General features: G+C 53.9%; 1 protein-coding gene across 4 annotated transcripts in view; it reads right to left on the bottom strand.

Moving 5' to 3' along the window:
- Positions 1–11,780, bottom strand: part of JUP (junction plakoglobin) — a 49,465-nt gene extending 37,685 nt beyond the window's left edge. The window contains exons 1-2 of one of the 4 annotated variants that reach the window (XM_065577863.1): positions 11,626–11,714; positions 10,653–10,736 (exon numbers count right to left, since the gene is read on the bottom strand). Coding sequence is in view for 1 of the 4 variants with exons in the window: in XM_005294101.5 (XP_005294158.2) it covers positions 11,626–11,759 (134 nt within the window). In the remaining 3 variants the exon portion in view is untranslated. Of the gene's footprint in view, positions 1–2,446; positions 2,530–10,652; positions 10,737–10,871; positions 11,048–11,625 lie in introns of those variants that run through there. The other 3 variants (XM_065577864.1, XM_005294101.5, XM_065577865.1) reach the window with 3 other exon arrangements.
- Between the last annotated feature and the right edge of the window lie 12,046 nt (positions 11,781–23,826).

The raw sequence follows: 23,826 nt of genomic DNA, 5'->3' as shown, positions 1-23,826 counted from the left end.
TACCACACAGCTCTAAGCAAGCACATTTATTCTTAAGGTGAAAACGTTAGAGAAAGCATATCAAACCCAATACAAGAATCTACAGACATGCTAATAAACTGACCAGAGATCACCCCACAACTCTGCAGGGGCTCTGGTAGAGGTCAGTCCTTCAAACTCCATCAAAGGGTTCTTCTGTGCTTACAAGCCCATAATGGCTTTAGCTCAGAACAAAGCACCCCCATGCATGCGTTAGGCTTTCCTCCACACAGCCTGAGCCTTTGAGCTTCAGATGCCAAAAAACAGGTAACCAGACACTGGCCCCTTCCTCAGAGGGGAGCTTCAAAAGGCTGGGTTTATGCATAAGGGGGGGGGGCAGGATTTCGTTCACCTCCCCCTGGACATTTCCCAGTAAATCCACTTCACATATATTGTCCCCAAAGACCATTCTAGTCTGCCACATTGTTCGCGACAGTCCTTTCACCAGCCAGGCCCCCCAATAATACAAAACCTTTGCATTTAATACAAAGATACTTAAACTTAATTCAATAAGGCTTTTCAAGGATATTGCAGAGAATTGCCACAACCGTCACACTTTCATTTAAGAAAGCCCTATATGCGCCGATTCTCTCATTAATGCCAGTTTGTTCTTGTTGGAAATATCAGTGGGACAGATGAGACAACTTGCCATTTGCCCATGAATAGGAGATTCTGGCATGCTTGTTTGAGCTGCCCGTGACTCCAAAACAATACAATTAATCACAATAACTCCATCTGGAGAAGATAGATTTTATTACTTTTAAAAAGCTACGAACAAATAGCTCCCTAAGAACACAATAATTGCAGGCTTTAAATTTAGGTTTTGAGGCGCTCACGTGCTATTTCCAGCTTGGATAATGGCGAGAAAAATACAGTATTTCTGCAGCACAGTCCCCATTTCACAGCCAAGAAAAGAATTCAAGAGGGTAAAACAAAAGGATTTGGGGGCTGATTCATTTCTACATTCAACCGCATTACATCTGCAGAGTTCAGATGTTTCATAAGAAATTATAACCAACACCAGTCAGCGCCCAGCCTGTCCAAGCAAGTTAATGGTTTGCCACTAGTGCCCCGCCTGCATGTCAGAGTGATTACTAGGAGGTTGTTTAAAGTGGCCAAAGGTCTTTTTACCACCAGCTAAGCAAATGCACTTCATGCAGTGATCTGCCTTAGTAAGTCAATGCCACAAAGCAACAGGGTCCAAAGGCAGCATGGCTCCACATTCCCGATATAGCAGCCGCAGACAGATGAGACACCCGCAGAAAGCTATACAGCTGCCCCCTTTGATCCCCCATCTCCCCTCTGCCAGCCAGGCACACTTCACAAAAGAGGGGCAGGGGAATGCTTCTTACCCAAGTTTGCTAGTAAAATGATGCAATTGACATATGTGGATCCTAATTAGGAATTTTAGCTTTTTCCAAAACCAAATGAGCCTTCAAAGAATTCAGAACAGCCACACTCATCTGTTAACAAGTCTCATCTGTCTTCAGTGCACTGGAAAAAAAACTTGAGCAGAGTTCACCCTTTCCAATTTCATCGTGTAGCTGGAGAGAGAATTATCTTTCTGGAGCTGGAAACAGTCTCCCACCCCCGCCACTGTCTGCTGCAGAACAGCAGCAATATTTTTCATCCCGAGATCTCAAGGCTCTTCACAAGGGGAAGGCAAAGTTGGGAAACTGAGGCAGAGTTGAAGCAACTCGCCCATGGTCACAGCAGACACAGAAGAACCTGGGTTCTAGTTTCAGCTCCTAGACCTGTATCCCCCCCACACACACACACAGGACCATGCTGCCACAACATCCCAGGCCCAGTGTGAAGTATGGTTGTCGTTTGTATTTATTTTTACAGCTGTTCATGGGTAGCGGCTTTGGTCAGCCAGGTGCGGAATATTCAAAAAAACATTTAGCAACCCAGATCACTTTCACCTGGCTGTCCGTTCTGCTTCAGGAGTGGGCAGAAACTAAAGTCTCTCGCTCAACATCCTGCAAAGAACCTTGAAACACATTTGGTTTAAGTACTGAGAAGCCAAAACTCTCAGTGCACTGGGGCTAATGATGCAAACACATCTGTAGACAATAGCGTCTGTATTAAGAGTTTCAGATTGAATGCCACGCCCCCTGCCCTTTCTGTAGAAATGATTTCAGAACAAAGTGACTGAAGCATTATGAAATGCCTAAAGGCCTGACAGAATCTGCAGAAAAACTAATCAGGGATGGCAGATTTAGAAAGATATTTCAAACCTCCATCTAATTAGAAACATCTTTGTGTCTGACGACTGTTTCCCCAGCATAGCTGTTTATGAAATATACATTATTCCTACACAAGGGAAGTGGGAGGTCTGTTTGTCAAAGAGATTTCAGACAAGAGCACAGCAATATTCCTAGGCTGCGTATTAAACTTCAAAGCTAGAACTGCAGTTGTCACTTACGTGTTTGTTTCAAAAGAGGTCTGAGTGCTGAAAAGAAAACTCCTGCTCTGCAGACACAGGAGTGTTTTATTCGGTAAACACCTGTAGTACCAGTATGGTTCAGTGGGGAGCACTAGATCATCCCAGGACAAAATCAGGGATTCAGTTTCAACCAAGGCTATTTATGCAGCACCATTGATGCTTTACAGATTGGTCGTACGTGATTGATCCCTGCCCCAGAGATCCGCAGATACTAAGGTGACGGGCAGGAGGCAAAAACCTAGACAGCGGAGAAAGAACTTACAACAGAAAATCAGATCTCTGCTCTTTCTGAAACAGCTCTGCAGGATAGAAGATACATTAGGAGCACTTTCCAAGGAGAGAGGCTGATAACCCCCATCACCCAGCTAATGTTGTTCCCTCACTAAATGAGTCCTAATGCCCTTGTCTACTAAGCACTTACTACCTATGCTTTCCATCCACAGATCCCAAAGCACTTTGGGAAGGCGGGTCAGCATCTCCCCAAAGCCACACAACAACAAGCGCGTGAGACAGTGGAGAAGAGAAGTCCAACGACTTCCTGTTTCATCATGTATGACTGCTGACTACTTGCACCCTTCACTACCACAGCTTATTTCTGACTGCAAAGCACTTTCAGGTATGCAAAGAAGGAGGATCATACAAAACCTAATCCTATTCCAGCTACCAGCTTACGTGCCTAACCTGAAACATTTCCTCAGCACTTTCAGATTCCAAAATTAATGTGACATTCAACTGACGTTTGACAAGCTAATTAGACCAGGCAAGCTCATGCCTGAAAACATTTACATCTTTAGATGAGATCAGTTAAACAGTCAGAGCCAGGACCTGCAGCTACCTGTGATGTGCTTTTTGGTTATAAGCTACACCAGGGTCAGGAAGGAGCAATCACTCCAGCGAAGCGGGGCAGACTTCTTTTTTAATTTGTCAGTGAAGAAAGCACCTCCCTTTGCGAGAGCACAAACATTAGTTTCCATCGAATAGCTCTCAGCCATTACTGTCAAGAACCGGTAAGGAAACCCAATCTAGCTAAGCCAGATCTTCGCTATTTGCCATGACTTACAACAACCAGCTAACACGTGTTAAAACTATGACCTTGCCTTGTCCACACTGGGATTTCACACGTGTTTGACGACATGTTAGGTAACATGTTAAAACACTCACCTTTTTCCTAGTGTGGACATCGCTTAAAGGAGCAACAAGCAACTCATTCCCTCTTCACTGCAGCCCTGCCACACTGGTTTTACGCCACATCCCCAGGATTCCAAGTTCCTGAAATATTTTGCACTTGGTTTTGGGGATTGCCACTGTGCAAACGGCACACACTTTTAAAGCTGCTACAGTCAGGTTTTGAGGATTCCTTTGCCAGTTTTTCTACGTGCAGATACAATACTCCTGCTACCCCACATAATCATCAACTCCAACTGCTCCTCCGAACCACCTGCTGCGTGTGTCACGCTGGATGGGGGAAGGGACAGCTAGGAACTTGGCGAAGAGCTACTGGTCCCATGAAACTACAGAAGGGCTGCCAGTGTTCTGAAATAGCCACAATTCTTCTCAGACATGAAGGTGGGAGTCAAAGGTCTCTAATCAGATCCACAATGAGTATACCTGGACTAACGGTGAAAAGCAGAACGGTCTTGTGGGTCAGGCACTAGACTGGGAGTCAAAAGACAAGTTCTATAGACTCTATGCATCCGAAGAAGTGAGGTTTTTACTCACGAAAGCTTATGCCCTAATAAATCTGTTAGTCTTTAAGGTGCCACCAGACTCTTAAGTGTTTTCTGACACTGATCCAGAGCTGAAGTGTAGTAAAAAGCCAAATCCTACACTGCACAAGAAAACCACAGGCTTAGAGAGAAACTACAGAAGCAACAGGACCAAACTCAAAGTTGGAAAAGCCTCACAATCATTAAAATCTTGCTGATCCCAGCTCCTGAACCCGATCATGGATTTGTGGGGGGAAGCCAGCTAACGCAATTGACTGTACTGAGCATTATCAAGGATAAATACTGCCTGGGACTAAAGGGGAAGTTGTTCAAGGTCTGCAACTATACAGAAGGAGAATCCGCTTCAGAGGTGGTAGAAGCAACTGGAAACTAAGCACTGGGGAAGCTGTAACATGAGACACGGCTGTAACCTCTCAACTGTGTGCAGTGGCCATGGATTTGGGAGGTGTTCAACTTACTCCGAGGATTCCCCCAAAAGATGCTTTTTTGCCCCTGGAAATGCAGCTCTGCACCGGCAGGGTTGGTCATGTCCACATCACGATTTAAGCAACACAGCGATGCTATAAATGGAGTTTCCGCTCCTCTCAGTTCTGAAGGAAGTGGCCTTTTTCCTCAGCTGTGCAGGATTGCTCATTGCTGGGGAGACTCCTCCAAGACAGGCAGGGGGTTGCTTTAGTGGGCTTATGGCAGAGGTTACTTTGGAGAGATGTTGTCACGTTTAACAGATCTGGTTTTAAATCCTTTTTACCACTACCCAGCTGGGGGGAGGGGAGAGGAGGAGGAGGTTAGAGAGCTCTTCAGAACTCCGACTGCAACACTTGGCCCAGGTCTGCAGTGACACTGGGGGCTTTCCATACCCTGATCTCATGAGCAGGCAGAAGTAGTCTGTTCTTCCTGACACTTATCCATGGCACCAACCCCCCCCCCCACCTCCCCAGCAAGTTGCCCAGTTAAGTTTTCAATAGCCACGCAGCCCTCCTTCTGGAGGACTGCTGGTTGAAAGCACGGGGAGGTTAAGCACTGGTCTCGTCCATCCTGACTGTTCATTAGGGTCTCTCCAGGGAGCCCCTGGAAGCCATCCAGCGTGGGTCAGCCGACTTGGGCTCGCAGGGCTCTCGCCAGCACTCTGAAAACACCTATGGAAACAGCATTTTGAAGTTGTGGCTCAGGCTGGAGCCTGGGCTCTGAAGCCTAGGGAAGGGGGTGGGTTTCAGAGCCTGAGCTGCAATTTCAAAGCGCTGTCTACACAGACATCCTGGGAGCACTAGCCTGAGACCCGCTAGCCCAAGGCCGTCCCGTCCCTGTCCCCACCCCCGACCCGGGCTGGGAGGCTCGCTGCAAGGGCTGTGTAGACACACACGCCGTTTATTTCAATAGCCCTGTTTGAAAGAAACTGACTTGGGGAGGATACGCCCATCACTCATGGGTTGCTGAGACAATAGAAGATACAAATCTATTGTTCTAAAGTGGCCGCTGTGCAGTGGCTGTTTTGCACAGACTCTCTGACAAGCCTGAGAGGGGGAGGTTACTGGGACCCACTTTCCTACATGCCGTAATTCAAGTTGCATTTTTAAACTAGTTTCCCCCAAAATGGCCCAAGCAATTTGTTCGCATTAACCCAGCCACCTAAAAAAAACATAAGACAATTGTGAAGTTGCAAAGCACAAAAAAAGCCATTTTAATTTTAACCCACAAGCTTTTGCATTCCTATAGCTTAAAGGCCAAACCCACTTAAACCAAATTTGCAGTAAAAGGGGTATTTCCATGACATTTTATGGAACCCTTCCAAGCCGATGAACAGTTACAGATTTAGGATGCACAAAGACAGTTTAATTGGGTATTCTGTACTTTTATAGCCTACTTCAATAAACATTAACAAAGGACATGAAAATGGACCTTTAAACCTCTCCAAATCCGTTATCGGAGAACGAACCTATCTACTGGAGTCTTTTGCCTCGATTACAAACAGCAGGGACCTTGGTCAAGTGACAGGGACCCCCACGGCGCACCAACCCCATTTAGGAATACAGCTGGAAAGCAGGGGCTTCCATCCAATCCCTGAAGAAGATTGTTGCTTTTAAATCCCCCCTGGAAATTCTCACATCTCTTAACACCCATGGGAAGAGAGCTAGAGATTCTCCAATCCCAAGCTAACGGGTGAGTGAGTGCGCCCAGATGACTACTTGGTGTTAGCACTTCTTCACTCCAGTATTTCATCAACACTCAGAGGGCAGAGGTGGAGAAATAAAGTCTGGACAGCAAGACTGCTGGAGACAGACTTCTTTTTTGGGTTCATTACAGCAGAGTCAGACTACAACAAGGCCATTTATGCCCTCAGAGTTACCATCTCCAATACTAAAAGAACCAAACAGCATCATTACTGGGTTCTGAACTTCACCTCCAAGCTGGGATATGGGGCTTTCATTAACAGGTAGAAGGACCGTGCATGCTATGGCTTCACTACTCTAGGTGAACAAGTAGCACAAATACCAGAGAAGCAGGGTGCCAGTTGCGCCAAGGCGCAGTGGTGGGTTTGCTGGATCTACAACCTGCTCTTAACACTGCAATGCAGGAATCAGCTACAAGTAGCAGCACTATGGAGTCTTCATAGCTTAAGCAAAGGTTTTGTTTCAAGAGCTTATGTCACGTGCACGTGGACAAGACTACTTCAGCTCTAGCATCAATGCCTCTAGAGGGCAGTGCCCCTCGCAAGGGAAGGATTTCAGAGAAAGATGGTGCAGAGAAACACCGAACAGCTTCATTCAACTGCATGTGGAAGGGAGCCAGTGTTGGCGGGGGATGGAAAAGTCAATACTCGGCACAACACCCGTCTAGGTGCAGAGAGCCACCCGTTACAGCAGCTGGCAGGAGAGACTGAGGGACAGATTTGACTTGCGACAGGTCCAAGTATTTGAATAGGAAAGGGTCACGCATTGCCCGGAGAGCCTGCTACTTCCTGGGGCACATACCATAGGAACTCAAGGGGCATCTGTAGCTACTACAGGGTGTCGGGGGAACTCCGGTTTGCAAACAAGTGCTTGCTTGTGGGAGTTTCAAGGAGATTCCAGGACAGAAGAACACATGTGAGTAGGATCATGCCCTTAACATCTCCTTCCAGCTTCTCCTTAGTCACTCTGCTCTTCTTTAACCTCCCTGGCCCGGTCTTGCTCTTCCAGCCGCAGTACTAGTGCGCCTGGGGAGAAGACACACTGGCTTGACGAAGCTCTTACGGTGCTCCAGAGAACACGTCTGAGCATCAGTATCCCCATTTTGCAGATGGGGTAACAGACCCAGGGGAAGAAAAAACAATGAGGATTCCTTGTGGCACCTTAGAGACTAACAATTTTATTTGGGCATAAGCTTTTCTGGGCTAGAGCCCACTTCATCAGATGCATGGAGCGACTCACCCAAGGTCACAGAGTCTATATTAGAACTGAGAACAGAACCCAGGAGTCACTACCCTACCCGCTGGAGCTCACTAGTTCCCTGCAAGAACATGTCTACTTTAATCAGGCGCACAAACAGGTGCAGCGTGGGCAAGACACAGATAACCTGCTACTTCACGTTTCAAACGGACATTCTTTGCTTTTTAACTGGGACTGCCACAGCCAGAGTTGTTAATGCTTGACTTGAAAGTCGCCCTGAATGCACTAACACCTGACCCGCGAGCTCAGAGTACTCACTGACGTCACCCCCAACGTATTTTTAGAGACCCATGGAGCTAACACACAAGCGGGCACTTTGTTTCCCTTCAGGCAGAGATCAGCATGACTCATTTCAGAAAGTTCCCAAGACACAGCCCCAGCAATTGAGTGCCTCCTCTCCTCTTTCAAAACTCTCACAATCCTGCCATCCACCCCGGAGAAGGAATATGCTGTTCTGCCTGCTGGGGATACACCCCAGGTGAACACCGCCCTCCCTGAGAATTCAGAACATGGACACTGAGATCCTGGAAATAAATAGCACATTTTCAGCATTGCCAGGCTCCATACTGAGAATATTTATTGGCCTGGAAGAAAAGGGCATCTTTAAATACTTTGCAGAACACTGGGACACTGGCCGCTTTCAGAGCGCTTGGTATTATTGTGAAAAGATGTTTTTATTTCTTTCGCTCTTCCCAAACTTTTAATTTCTACCCAAGAAAACCACAAGAAGTCTCATCTTTCACATGCATCTTGTATTTTCTGCAGTTCGGTTCTAAGCAGGCTTTGCTACAACATTCACTGAGAATAGAGGGTTTAAATCAATGGTACAGCATCACACCTACTTCAAGATTCCCACTAGCCACCACTTTTTCCATGCCTGATGCTCGGTCAGTTTTCCACACTGGGGTGGATATCAGCCCAGGACAGAAAATGCAAAGACACAATGCTTTGTGTTCAGTTACTTCACACCAATAGAACAGTCTGAGGCCAGGTCTGGTGTGAAAAATCCACACCCCTGAGAAATGCAGGTAAACCAGCCTAAACTCTCATGTAGACAACAACCTAGCCCGCCGCTCGAGAGGTGGATTAACTACATGGATGGGAGAACCCTCCTGTGAGTCCTCACACTGAGGAACTATCGCAGCACAACTGTATCATTTCAAGAGCAGACAAGCCCTCAGTCTTTTACAACGCACAATCAGGTCCATATTCTGTTGTTATGGACAGCACCAAGCACTCTACCAGGACTCCCCTTCATGCAACTCTCACTGTCTTTACCATATAATTAAATATGCACCCTCCCTGCTGAGAGCCAAGTACATCAGGGCGTTTACACATACATGTTCACGCTGATTTTATGGCAGCAATTTTCTACTGAGATTCTCTTTTCGGGCTCCTTATACAAGAGCTTTTTTTCCCCCCAAGCAACTCCCAGCAACACCAAAATTTGGCATTGTCCTTTCATCTTTGCAGCAAACCAAATTAATTAAGCTAATCATTTAGCTAATACAATTAGAACACCCTCTCCTCTAGCAGTGCCAGGTTCCCCCAAAGCCGGGCAGCATGGCAGACTGAACATGCGTCTAATTTTACCCCCTGGATTCCTTCCTTTTTCACTCGCATCCTCCGTTTTTACCTTCAACTCAGATGAGGTTTGGGTGTATTCCTTCACTCCTTACTCACACTCAAAGTCCTGCATATTTCCACACTCAACTACTAACTCCCTCTCACTTAAGGACAGTTCCTGGCAACAAGATGAGAACACACAAGATTTTGGGCTCTAAAGTTACTTTACTTCAACATGCTGCAGAGTGTAACGAACAGACTCAAGCTCTTATAAATAGGGCCCTACCAAATTCACAGCTGTGAAAAATGTGTCACAGACCATGAATTCTGGTCTCCACTGTGAAACCTGGCTATTGTGGGGGGCGGGAGGGGTCACTGTATTTCTACTGTAGTCCACGAAAGCTTATGCTCTAATAAATTTGTTAGTCTCTAAGGTGCCACAAGTACTCCTGTTCTTTTTGCGGATACAGACTAACACGGCTGCTACTCTGAAACCTGTATTTCTATCCTTACTTCCGCTGCCAGCAGCAGCACAGCACTGCCTTTAGAACTGAGCTCCCAGCCAGAAACGGTCACTGTCTGGCCACCCAGCTCTGAAGGCAGCGCAGAAGTAAGGGTGACAATATTTCAACCCCTCTCCCATAATAGCCTTGTGACCTCCTTTTGGGTTGGGACCCCCAGTTCGAGAAACACTCCCTAAAGAGCTTTACATGTTGACATTTTTTTTTAACAGCCATGCTTTGTGACAACATCAAATGTAAGATTTAAATCTCTGAAACCATGGATTTTAAAACTGACCGTGAAATTTACCAAAATGGACAGAGAATGTGGTAGGGACCTATTAATAAGGGCCCAAACTCAGCTTTGAAGGGGTGACATAGGCTGTGCCATCACCGTGCTGCAGAGAACAAGCAGGCATGCGCTCTGAAAAGCGACAAGGGACACTGAGGGGGTGTGCACACCAAGGAGACTAGACCAGCATAGCCACGCAGTGTAGACACAGCCTCCTTGAAGGAGTTTTGCGGGTGCTCCCAGAACTATTTCCATCAACACAGCTGTATAGTATCTACACTGGGGTGTGGTTTTTTCAGGCCCCAACCCGCATAGATATGCCAAGAGATTTTTCAAGCATAGGCCAAGCCTACATTGCAAATTGCATGGCAAACAATTTTAACTTGCAATCTAGGTGTCCACTTGCTTGCAAATCAAGTCTCTACCACTACAAGCCACGTGACTGCAGGGGACTCCAGTCAGTCAATTTAATTAAAGAGAGTCAACACTGTTCATTTGTATAGGATCTTCCTTCCAAAGATCTCAAAGCGTTGGGAGCCAAATGTCCAGACCCTGCACCTGCACCAGTTATTGTGTTTTGCAAGAAACACCACATCAGTCAGACTCGCTGCATGCTAACCAATAAAGCAAGTTGCGATCATTTTATAATAAATGCATGAACAGGATTACAGCAACCTCAGAAAGTGAAGATGTCAAACACTTCTAAGCAGCCACACTGCAACTTCATCCTGGAAGCTGGCTGTAGGTTGATCCACTGCACTGTCAATTATACAGAGGGACGATTTTGAGTGCGTGTTGCTCATGCCTCAGAAGGAAATTGCCATCTTATGTTAGCATATGGCTCTCACGCCCTCCCTCCCATAACAATCAGGGGAGCAGTGATTGAACTCTCACCGAAAGGCCAGGAGACAATTTGCGAACTTGCTCCCAGGGAATTCAAGCACGAGAACAGGCAACCCCCATTATGAGCTTGAAAAAAGAAGTCTAATTTCAAGGACCGGTTGAAGTGGATTTGCAGAACATCTCGCTCAGGGATGTGTGTCATTCACGAGTCCATCACGCTGCATTGCCTGTTCCCAAGATTTCCTGAATTATCGAACAGCTCATTACGTCTGAGCACCCAAGACAAGTCCAGTTTACACCGCGGGTCTGGAATACGCAGCAGGCTTCTCGGTCCCGTGCACCGCCCAGCTCCCCGGAGCTCCTGCGCCGGGCAACCCAGATCAAAGGGGGAACAACTTCGCCCGGAGCGTGGCGCAGGGACCCTGCAAACCGCCCGTCCCAGCAGGGAGCGAGCCCCGGGCCAGGGCCCGCCGGGAGAGCTTCGGAGCTCGGATGCCCCGCGAGCCCCGGGCCGAGCGAGTGCGTGCGAAGGGGGGGGGGGGGCTGGAGACGGGTGTTTGGGCCAGGGCGGGGGTCACCTGCCCGGACCGCCCCGCGCCCTGCCCGGGACCCCCGAGCGCTGCCCGCCCGGACAGGGGCAGCTCCGAGGGAAGCGAGCCGGGGCGGGGCTCGGGGCCGTATTGGTAAACCGGGGGACGGAACCGCCCCAGGACCGGACCGGACCGCCACTGGGGGGGCGGATCCGCCTCAGCCCCCCACGCGCCCCCCACCTCAGCGCCCCTCCCCCCCCCGCGCGAGCCCTCACCTGCGCCGCGCTCGCGCTCCTGCTCCGCCCGCTCCTGCCCGGCACTGGCGCCCGCCCCGCCCGCACCCAGCGAACAAAAGGCGGGCGGAGCAGAGCCCGCGGCCCCGCCCCGCCCCCTCCCCGACGGTCCCCATGGACACCGGCACCGCCCGCTCAGCGCCGCCCCGTCATTGGCCCGCTCGCCCTTCCCTCACCCCGGCAGGGGCGGGGCCTCCGCCGCCACCTGGCGCGCTGGACCGCCTCCCCATTGGCCGCCTCCCGAGCAGGGGGCGGCCGGGGCACGCGGGCCGGAAGCGGATTGGCTAGCTGCTGGGCAGCCGGGAGGCGATTGGACGTCGGGGAGGGCGGTCCGGGGGGCGGAAGGCTGGGGAGGGTGTGTCCCCGAGGCAAGTGGGGAGGTGCCCACCTGGATGAGGTCATGCAGGTGAGGGAGGAGCCTGCGAAAGGGGGGAGGGGCGGGGGGAGTCTGGCAGGGGGGAGCAGGGGGGGTCTGGGCTAGGAGCTGGGGGCTGTCCAGGCCCCTAAGAGCTCTCTGCAGCCCCCCCCCTCCCCGACAGCAACCCTACTGTGTCCCCCCCCCCGGTCCCCAGACACATACTGTAGCCCCCTTTCCCCTCTCCCATTGGCAGCCCCCCTCTCAGCCCCCCTAACACCCCACGGCTTCTTCCAGGGGGAGGCACGGTCCTGTAAACGCCATGCGGGTCACATACCTCCGAGCACGGGGGGCTGCGTGTGACGGGGAGACGCAGGCTGTGCCTACGTTCGGACGTGGAGGTGGAGTGCAGCCACGGCTCCCTCGTGCGTGGCTGCACATGGTGCATGCTTGAGTGCAACAGGCCACACCATGTTCAGTAACCTCATGCTCAAACACCTGCCTTGGCGACTCCACTCATGGCAGGATCCAGTTCAAAACTGCCTTCTTTATTATGCAACCCCTCGGTGCACTAGCTCCAGCCAAGCGTACGACTTTCTTGGCTCCCTTCGCGTCATGTAGCATTGGTTTCCCTTCTGGCCCCAAGTTCCCAACACAATCCCCCAATCCGTATGCAAGAGCCTTCTCCTCTGCCTTGTCTCCTGCCTGCACCAGGCTCCTTGTGTCACGCCATTTCTCTCCTGACTTCCTGTGAAAACATTTGTTTCTCCCTAGCATTCCCTGCAGCACAGCGCAAACCCAGACAGGAACAACTGTGCAACCAATTTGACAGAGGAGAAATTGAAACGGAGTCACTTTTCTACTCTAGAGTCCCGGGGTCGGCAAAAATGATATTTCCTCCAATGATCAGAAATGATAAAAGACTTCCCATTAAAAAGCAATGAGGAGAACCTGTGCGTGGCCTGCAGGGGAAGGAGCAAGTTGATAGGAACAGCACCTCACAGTTTAACACCCTGCCACCATCAGCGATGCTGACAAATGGACAGAAGATAAACCCCAGCAGCTTCCAGATGCTTGCTACAGCAACCAGGGACCCAGACCTGAGGCTTCTACCTCCATCACTCTTCGATAACCCTTTGTCTGGCTTGAAACACTGATAAAGTATCTTGAATTTGAAATATCTTGGGACTTGGATTCTTTACCTCTTTGAAGTGTTTGCAGAGATACTGTGTGTCTGAAAGACTCTATAGCTAACCAGTGGTGACACGTGTCACATTAAGAACTGCCAGAGAGGGAAGAAGGTGGGATGATGATACATTTCTAATTACTACAAGAAAATAGCAGATACCTCTGGCTGGGGGTTAAGAGTGGGAGCTGAATTCTGCTTCTTGCTATGCCACAGACACCTTCAGGAGTCACTTGAGTCAAAAGTGGCCTCTGATTTTGGGGTGCTCTGCTTGGGGCTGACTTTCAGAGGAGCGCCGCTCCAATTAACCTCATTAGAATTGTGATCACTCAGCACCTTTGAAAATGAGGCAGAGTTGTCACACGTCGGACACCCGATATCACTAGCCACTTCTGAAATGCTCCCCAGGTCACAGTTTCTTCTTCAGGTCAGAGCGCTCACCTGAGCCCCAGGGGAAAGAGCAGGCTTTATTCATTTACTGCTGGAATGTGCTTTGAGATCCTCGGCTGGAAGGTATTATTAGAAACACAAAGCGTTATGTTTATTATAATTTCTTAAGTATTATTATTATTATTATTGGCATTTAGGCCATTGTCACAATGAATGCATGTTTGTAAAGAGCTTTGAGGGCTTCAGATGAAAGATGCCAGAATAGAGCAAAATGTTATTACAGAGTTACTCATTGCTTGCAAATACTGGAAACGAATATACACACATGATATATAACTAGCCCTATATATGGCTAAAGGGACCATCACACCACTCGGAAGAAAGCATGGACAGGGCTGCCCTGGCTAAAGGACTGCATTCCACAGGGTGCTGCACGCGGATGGTTGCAAGACAATGCATTCACGTCCTGATATAACCAAGAGCTTGTTCCTGGAAGCCAGGAGTATCACAGCCAAGTTGCAGGTGGTCTGATGGGAGGCTGCCACCCATAGGGAGCTTAACAGCTCACCGACCCAGAAGGCAAAGGAAACACCTCTGCTCCCGTCTCTTCCCATCTCCATTCAATTAGGCATTTTCCTTTGATTTGTTACGCCCTCTTTGGTTGAGTCACATGTTTCTCTCTCTCACACACTCACACATAGAAAACGGGCTTTGGATCAGGCCCAGATTTCAGTGTCAGTGGGGTTCCTCCAGCTTCGCATTGCAGTCACTGAAATCACCCTTCTCTGTATCACCCTGTGCCCATTTCTGATCTCTCATTACACCTTGCCTGGATGCAGCTCACTGATCTGCCTGATGCAATCTTCCTTCTCTCATCACCCCACCCTGTGCCCCCCTCCTCTCTCCTCATCCATCCACTCTCACCTTGGGGGGTTCTGTATTAACCTTGTCCTCTGTCTGTGGGAGCTGCTGTTCACCCCACTCACCCTGCTGCTGATCAAATCCACCTCCTGGAGACAGGCTACCATCTATGCACAGGCAGCCTGGTGTGATTGCTGCTCCAGAGAAACTAGAAGCCAAGTTTAACCGGGACAAACGGGGCTTTGCCATCTGCACTCAGGGTTTCCACTGGGCCAAGACCAGGTTCTTCTGGGGAAAAACAGACAGAAAAGACCTGCATCCATCAAATTAAGCAGAGCACTGAAACCAAAACCCAAGAGGCCTTTTCTGCGTATCAGAAAGGTGTCCGGGAGGGGGAATAAATAAAGGGGGCCCACGTCCTTTCGTCTCCCATAAAGAATTCACCAGCCTGGGCCCCGATTGCAGGAATCTCCCAGCTGCAGCCAGAAGGAATGGACTTGAAAGGCCGGCTTTGGGGTTTACCTGCCCCTGCTTCGGAAAGAGGGCGTGGGAGCTGGAAACTAACCCTTGAACAGCACATTCACACCGATCCTTCGCCACGCCTGCCCTCCAGCACAGCTGCCTCCCCTCTCCCTTCCTCCTGGGATGTGTCAGTTATTTGGGGACTGCTCTTCCTCTCCGTGTTATTTACACCGACACCCTCTCATTCCGGCCTGTCAGCGCTGTCGATTCTCACCCACCCACCCCTCCTTGCTTCCCTGGCACCGGATTAACGAACTGGCAAATGTAACAGGTGCTGTTTCCCGGTTTGTAGCTCCTGCCCAGGGATTAGAGCACAGACTGGCCTCCTGTGTTCAGCGCGACTCGAATAACACAATTATCTGCCAGTGCACTTTGTAGCCAGTCCCTTTCCAGCCATCAGGAGAAGGGTTATTATTAAAACTCCATTTCCTGACAGTGCTTCCAGGCTTGGTTCGTACCCCCATTAAAAAATATCAATGCACCGCGCTTTCCGAAAGCCATTCGTGTGACACAAGCCCAGCTGCACTTCCCTTCGGCTCCCTCGGCACAGTTCAATTGAAACCACTAATGCACAGCGGCTACGGTTCGCAGCTGTCCTACATCTAAAGCCTGTCAAACTAACGATCAGCTCAGAGAGCCCCTCTCCCCACATGGCAAGGCAAGGAGACAGGACGCCTGGCCGAGGCCATCCCTGATCGCCCTGGACCATCCCCCATGCCAAGGACAATCCCCTCAGCAGCATAGAGAGCAGTCCGTGGGGATCCAGGCCCGGGGGGAAAGCAGGAATTGGCTTTATTCGTGTTGTCCCGTAGGGCAGCACTAAGTGGGCGCAGAGCAGAACGGACGCAGCCGACGCATGCTTTGCACACGGCGGCTGGGAGCTCGGCGTGGCTCCATGTTTGTACAGTGCCTGGCGCAGCAGGGTCGGGTCCATCGCGGGGCTGCTGGGTGCTAGAGCAATACAAAACAGCAACAGGGTGGCTTGCCCACAGCACCTCCACGTCGCCTCACTGGATTAATACAGACAAGGGGCCAAACCCAGCCCTGCTGTAAAAGGGGGGCTGCAAAGTCTCAAGGCCACCAAGACGTGTCTCTCCCTGAGAGGAAAGTCACCCTTGTCCTTCCCCTCTGTCTGCTAATGACCCTCGGGCGCTGCAGATTCACACCAGGAGCACCCCCAGGACAAGGGCTGGGTCATTTCTGGCTTGTGGGAGGCTCCTGGCACCATTCTGATCTGGGGGATTTTTTTGAGCAAATCCAACAAGTGGAATTACAGCAGATTCTCCCTGGGCACCCCACATGCCCGTCCCCGCACTCCAGCCCTGTGCGGCGGGCAGTGCCTGCGTTCGCTCTGCCGTCCCTCTTCTCCTAGCACAACCCCTGCTCCTGCCACGCAGCGTGAGAACCAGGCCACCAGCGCGGGGCCCTCACCTCACTTGATCCCAAGTCCCACAATGGCTGCTCCTGGAGTCATGGGAGAATCTGAGCTCTCTCCTCTCTTATTGAGGAAGTCTCTCCCCCTAGTATCTGGGGAGAAAAGCTGAAAGAGGCGACGCCTCACAGCTCAGGACCCAGGTGCCGAAGGCCCAGACCCAGGACTTAATTGTTTGTTTGTTTTGAAATCTCGTCATTTTAAAGCCGATCTCGTGATTTGGTGAGAAGCCGAATCATGAGGTTTGAATTTGGTTCCTCGCCTCCACCTCTCTCCCTGCTGCAGCCATCAGCCCTGGTGGGACACTGTCTGGGGTCCAGCACTGCTGGCTGGTCATTAAGTTACAGCAAACCCCCTTCTGCCCCCATCCCAGGGGCTGAGCACACTGCCCCCCGCTTCCCCAACCCATCTGTCAGACTCAGCAAGCAAAACAGAGACCCTTTGACTCCGCAGTGGCGGAGAATTCTTCCTTCAGGACAATTCCCAGCGAGAGAAACACCCCACCCCCACCCGGCCAGGATCCGTCCATCTGCCTCTAACCACCAGCCCCAGGCCCTGCATGTCAGCAGACTCTCTGTGTAAAGTGAGCTGGGGCAGGGGGTGACAAAGGGGAGTAGGAGCCCTGTTTCCTGGGAAGGAGCCAGGCTGCATTGACACAGCCAGCTCTGGGGCCCTTCCATTGCAGCCTCCGTCTCTACCAGCTTCCTCTGCGCTGGCCCAAATGCCTCCGCTGGGGCTGGGGCTCTCCCCGCGTGACAGGGAGCTGGGACACCGCCCGCGTGAGTCTCCAGCAGGAACTTTCCACCCTGGCAGCCCGAGTTGGGGAGGGAGGGGGAGCACCTTCTTTCACTTAATTACAGACATGGCTCTGCAAACGCCCGGCTGAAAAGGGCCGTGGGAGGCCAGAAACCCACAATAATGCCAAGTATCTGAACGGAAGCGAGCACCAGGCCCCTGGAGATCAGGCTCAGTTCTGGCTCCGCTGCTGCTTGCAGAGATTCCACGACGAGTCATTTGAAACCAAGATCTGTTCCTGTGCTAAACGCCGGGGCACCTGCTCAGGAGAGTTGGCTGGTGCTCTCCAGGTTGTTACTGTAGGGTTGCCCATGAGCTCTAGTTTGTTATTCTAGGGTTGCCCAGGGGCTCTGGTATTATTAGTGGCAGGTCCATGCAAGGTGCAGGGCAGAGAAGCATTCACCCCAGCCAGGCTAGGCTGAAAACTTGCTGCTGTGTAAACGTCCCTGGCCGTGAGGTGTGGTCACCTCCACACCCAGGTCGCACCAGCTGAGATTCACCTGAGCTGGTGCCCAGGGCTGGAAAAGCACCCAGCCAGGCTGGAGGAGTGGGGGGGGAGGTGTAAATACCACCGCCCAGGGGATCTGCAGACACTGGGATCGTGGTCCAGTGACAACCCTACAATAACAAACGATGGGGGAGGGGTGTGGGCACTGGCTGGACTAGGAGTCAGGAGGGCTGGGCTCAATTCCTGGCTCGGCCCGACTCACTGGGTGAGTCATTTCATTTACAACAGGCCTCAGTTCCCCGTCTGTAAAATGGGGGTGACACGTCCCTGCCTCCCGGGGTGTTGGGAGCGTGCTGAAAGCCAGGTAAGTGCCTAGACAGAGCGGGGAGCAGGGCCAGCCATCTCTCCGGCAGCAGGAGCTCTGCCCAGGGCTACCTCACCACTCCCCAGCACAGGAGCAGAGGAACCTCCAGGAATGCCGCTTGCCCCTGCCCAGTGCGCAGCCGCAGCGAGGCATCCCTGGATTTCACACGAACCCCGGCCGGCCCCAGGAATAAGACACCCTGGGTCGCTGCACCAGGAGGGAGCTGAGAACTGTCAGTCCCTCCAGGCCCTTTGCTCTTCACTTTTCTCTCCACAGACAAGGCCGGAGGATTTTATTTCCTGTTTCTTGCTGGTTACACTCCTGGCTTCCCAGGAACAACAACAGCCTGGCACCGACCGCAGGCCTGCCGAGGGGGGAGCATACGCCCACCCCCCGACACTCCACAGCTGGCGTCCAGCGCCCCCCTGCAAGCTTTCGCTGCCTGTCAACTGTGCAGCCTTCGCCAGCTGCTGGATCCGGGCCGAAACACCTCTCCGTAAATCCGGAGTAGCCCCACTGCTGGCAATGCCGTGGCCCTGGGGTAAGGGCAATCCGAGGCTGGCCCAAGGGGCAGCATAATGGTTAGCTTCGGCGCGTCGCTCCTGATTTACATCGGGATGGGAGGAGAACCAGGTGGCGTGTGGTTTTAAGGCCTCTTGCCACACCCAGGCACACGCAGTGGCTGCTGGCTGGGCGTGGGTCAAGCTGCTCCATGGAGCCCAAGGCTGGCCACATCCTTGCAGAAGGGTGGGCTCCACGGGGACATGTGGCCTCGCTCTCCGGCCCCGCCCCTGTGCGAGACAAACCCCCCAGAACCCCCACCACAGGCTCCACAATGAGACGGAGAGTGAGGCGCAGGGAAGCTCCATGAACATCGCACGTCGTCCCCAACGCCTGCCTTTGCTGGAGCACAGAGTAAATCCGTGTAAATATTTCATCAGTGCATTAGGTGCAGTCAATTTCAGTGAAGTGTGCGGCCAATTCATCTATAATTCACCGTCTCAGGCCTGCAGTCAGAGCCGGGGCTTGGTTCCTTGTAGCATTATTGTTTATTAATAAAGAGTATTGGGAAGAAGAGGCTGCACTAACCGGGTAGGTCTCATCCCCTGCAATGGGCGTCTCCCCTGTGCTTCGGAGCCTGAAGGGCGGGCCTGGCCTGGCCTGGATTTCCAGACACAAATATTGCTTTGAAGGTCAGCTGGCTGCTTCCTCCGGCCACCCAGCCTCCGGGGAGACCCCCTGACACATCCCCTCCCCCCCACACATTAGGGGTGAGTGACCTTAATGGTCAGGAGAGCCCCCAGCTGGTGGCATCCTAGCCAGGGCAAACAGGCACAAGGGAACTGGTTTCTGCAGGGGTTAGAGCAGAACTCCTGGGTTCTGAGCCTCCCTGCGACGGTCCAGCGCGCCGCCGGAGCTTGGGACTTCGGGGGCGGTACTGACCGTGCGCCAGCATGGGGGAGGGGAGGCGTTTCTGACTAAAATGATCTAGCAAGGGAAAGCATTACTTACAGCTCTGCCAGGGCCCCTCAATCCCGCCCCGCAGCCCCTGCTAGCCCAGCCCTGGGCTCCCCCCCAGCTCTGCCAATGGCCCCCAGCTGTTGGAGACAGGAAGGCACTTTGCATGCAGCTCGGAGTTTGCACAGAGCCCCCTGGCCCTGAGCCTGAGGGCACCTTGTGTGTGGGGCTAGGGGATGAGCAGAGCTTGCAGAATCACTTGTGCTGCGTGTGGAGAGGCTGGGGGGGGGGGACACAGGGATGGAGGAGGGAGGGCCTGTCACACCAGAAGCTGCAGGAGCTAAAGCCTTCCAGGTTCCAAGTTTTCTCCCTCAAACTGCCCATAAATCGACTAAGCACCAATTCAAGCTCCAATCGCAGTCCTGTTGTAGCCCAAGTTGATTGAACCTAACATCTGCCTCCTGCATTATTTACACGGTTTGCATTGATTGGCTTCCAGGCTGGCACGGGGGGCTGGCAGCTCCCACGCAGCCATGGCAGAGAAGCCGGGGCTGGGACACAGGGTCCCCCCTCCTGGGCTGTGTGGGCGGGGGAGGGCAAGACAACCCCTCCTGCCCCGCAACGGCCTGGCACCATCCCAGGAGTCCGAGCATCGGCCCGTGGCACCGAGGCAGGGTCACACGGGGACGTTTCTCTAGCCCGGATCAAAGGGCAGAGCGTGGGAGCTGGACCCGCTCTGCGCCCCAGAGCCACGTTCCCACCACGCACGCAGCACCTGCTGGGCTCTGCGTGGCGCAATGCTGCTTCTCACACGCTTCAGCCGTCCTGCCCCTCACGGCTCCTTGATCCCTCCGCAACCGCCACCCCACCCACCCGTATCCAGCCAGTGCTTGCCCGACTCAGCCAGCCCGCAATCCCCTCTCTTTCAGACATTCCAGACTCCAGAGACTCTCCGTCCCTTTCCCGGCGTAGGCCGTGGCACGGAGCCAGGCTCCCCAAGGCTCCAGATGGCTTCAAGACACAAGGAGCTCTGTGCGCAGGGCTGGGGAGTGCTCCACGCCGCGCTGGGACCGGCTAGCAGGAGACACGCAGGGCGGCACCACCGACCCCTCTGGAATTCGAGAAGAACCACAATCCAGACACCCTGCCCCAGGCCTGGCGGCAGCAGAGGAACCTGCAGGGGCTCGGTCTGTCCGGGCACGGGGTGCAGGAGCATCACAGACCCGGCGTGGGGCCTGCAGCGTCAGGCCGTGCATGGGAAGCATCAGGGAGGTTTGGCCTCATGACTCATGGGGCTTGTAGGAACCTGAGCTCTGGTGGTGGCTGTCCCAGAGCCGGGGCAGGAGTTCCAGACCTCGCTTCTCTCAACCCGACCCTTCGTCTGAGGGAGGGCACCTCACCTTTTACCTCATACCCCTGAAACACACCAGCACAGGCAGCTGGACTGGGACTCCTGGGTCCCATTCCCATCTGTGCCTGGCATGACCAAATCCCATCCTGCCTTGTGCCTCAGTTTCCCCCTCTGCAGGGGGCTCGAGGGATTACTGCGTTAGTGTCCCTGCAGCACCCTGGGCTCCCAGTGTGAAAGGGGCTGAGGGGAGGGGGTTGTTAACACCCCTCGTTGCAAAGAGGCCAGAGCTTGGGCTGCAGCACGGCCAAGGGCCCTGGGAGCGGGTGCGTGAGGAGGGAGGAGGCGAGTCCTGTTTCTCTGAGGCCCTGCAGGGAGAAGGGCTGGCGTGGAGGGGTGGGTCTCCTGGGTAAATCAAAGCCAGTGGATGGCACGAGAGCAGGGACCAACATCCTGCAACGGCTGGCAGAGCAGCAGGGCCCTGGGCAGACAGATGACGACCCCGGCCGGCTCGGAGAACAGCTTTACCCTTCCTGCAGCAGCTTCTGTGCTGGGATGGGTGAGGCATCAGGACAGTGCCCTGCACGGCCAGCACCTGCTTAGGGCTGGAGCCCTCCACCCAGGCCCGCAGCTGAGCCAGGACCACTCACTCCCCCTGGATAGAATTCACTGCCTGTGTGTATCAGACTCAGGAAGCCAGACAGATGGGGAGACTGACCCAGACCAGCCACGGGGCAGGTCCCAGGGGGATCAGATGAGCCCAACTCCCACAGACCCACCTGGTGAAGCCACTGCAAAGTCCCTGCTCAGCTCTGGGTGCAGGCGTCTGGGTCTGGCCGCCTGCAATTCGGGGCAGAGGCCGGAGCACTGAGCTGCTCCTTCCACTGGTCAGGTTCACACCAGATCCCAGAGGGAGGGGCTCCGGCCCCACAGCTCTGCCCCGGGGGTCAGGCTGTAGAGGGACCCACCAGACAAACAGGACTGCAGCACCTGTGGAAGGAGGCGGGGGCAGGGCCCTTTGCAAACACAGATGTAGATCACTGCACAGGTGGTAGGAGCTGCTCTGAGCAGGTCTCAGCCTCACCTCACCCTGGTCAAGTTGATGGGAGCCAGGCTGGGGGGGCATTTTTAGCCCAGACCTTATGGCAGCCTGAGAGCCAAACACCTCGGCCCACAGCACAAGGACGAAGGGACACGGGCGCTTCAGGACCAGCCCCTCGCGTGCCAGGCTCCAGCTCGGCCCTTCCCGGGGCGAGGGCGCAGCTCCTGCTCTGGGAACAGCCTGCACCAGCCACACGGGGCTCCAGGGACTGTTACTTGAGAGGAAAATGCAACAGGTGGCGGGAGCTGGTATCCGGCAGCGATTCCCACCTGCTGCCCCACAAGCCTCTCCAGGGAGTGGTGGCGCTGGGGCCCACAGCACGATGGGGGGCTGCAGGTTGGAACTGAGGGGCCGCAGCAGAGCTGTGGGCGGGGAGCCCAGGGTGGGGCAGCTGGGAGCCGCACGTCGGGGCTGAGGGGTGCTGGCAGAGCACTCCCATAGCCCCCACACACACAGACACATGAAGGGGAGGTTGCCGGCAGCTGCTGGCCCAGGGCTGGGTGTGGGAGCCCCCCCTTGCCCCCGGCTGAGCCACTTGCATTTCCAGAGTGATGGGAGCAGGGTCCAGGTGCTGCGCCGGTGGCTCAGAGAGACGCTGGTGTGATTGGCGGGGGACGACACTGCCCTGCCCTCTGCCCCACTGAAGAGCTGCTGGGCCTGGCCTGGAAAGGGACCAAGGTTTCTAGGCAGGGCCACGCCTGGCTGAGGCCACGAGAGCGTGGGCCAGACGCCAGCGCTGACGGGACGGCTCCAGCTGGGCGGGCACCAAGGCCTCTCCACAGCGAAACGAGAGAGTCTCTGGAGCTTGGGCTGCCGAACCAGGCTCTCAGCTGGGGGCTGAACCAGCCCTCGGAGGGGGGGGCCTGTAACATGGACGCTGTCGTGTGTTTGCTCTGCTCTTAACCTTCCCGCGCCCTCAGGGCTCCCCCCCCCCCCCCCGTCAGACCCCAGCAGGGACGTCTGCACGGCTGTTTTTAGTACAAGTCTGAGTCGGTCGACCCAGGGGGCTTTTTGCAGTGTGGACGTCTCCCTAGAGTCCCCCGGCTCCCCGCCCGCCCCAGAGATCTCCAAGGGGCTGGGGCGCAGCTAGGAAATACCCGCTGCTGGAAACTGGCTTGTTCCAGACGCGGCTCCGGCGCGGCCGGGGGAGAGTCAGAGATTTCTCTCGGCTGTGCTGCGTGCAGCCGCCACAAGGCCTGAGCTCCGCTGAGTAAGACGCGGGTGAGGTTAAACCAGAGCAACCAGCCAAGCAAACCCAGCTGAGTCCCTCCCAACTCACCCTCCCACCCCCTGCGAGGCAGGCGGCGCTGCTGGACCCCCTGCACCCCTGGGAGGTACGTGACGTACCCAGGGTCACACACGGAGTCTGTACAGAGCAGGGACTGGAGCCAGGTCTCCTGATTCCCAGCTGAGCCCCAAACCACTGGGCCACTCATCCACCACCCTCTGCCTGGTGTCACTTCACTTCTCCAGGCCTGTCCTTCCCCAGCCACTAACACTCCCTAACGCAGCCGTGCCTGGCTGCCCAGCGCTCCGGGACCCTCGGGCACAAGGGGCTGGAGACAGACCAGTTTAAACTCAGTAGCCCAAAGTTAGTTCCTGCCAGGCACCCGGCACCAGCAGCCCCGCACGCTACAAGGTTCACTTTAGGGCTAGCGAGGGGCTCGCCTGCCACAAGGCAAAGCGGGGTCCCAGCCGCCCGCGGAGTTCGGGTTGGGCACGGTGCTCATGGGCCCCGCACCTGCGTCTGTCCAGGGATGAGGAACAGAGAGAGCCGCTGGGCACCTCAAAGGACAGCGCAGGAGAATAACCACGGATCCGCTGCCTCATCCCAGGGCTTCTGTGCCCGGCAGGAATCCAGGTGACAGGAGGGAAACCGGCCTGCGATGAAAAGCTTGCCACTTGCCCGGCTGCATGCTCCT

The sequence above is a fragment of the Chrysemys picta genome, chromosome 24, assembly GCF_011386835.1.
Source record: "Chrysemys picta bellii isolate R12L10 chromosome 24, ASM1138683v2, whole genome shotgun sequence".
NCBI classification, from domain to species: domain Eukaryota; kingdom Metazoa; phylum Chordata; order Testudines; family Emydidae; genus Chrysemys; species Chrysemys picta.
Note: the sequence above shows the minus strand (reverse complement) of the source record. Positions and strands in the feature narration are given on the sequence as shown.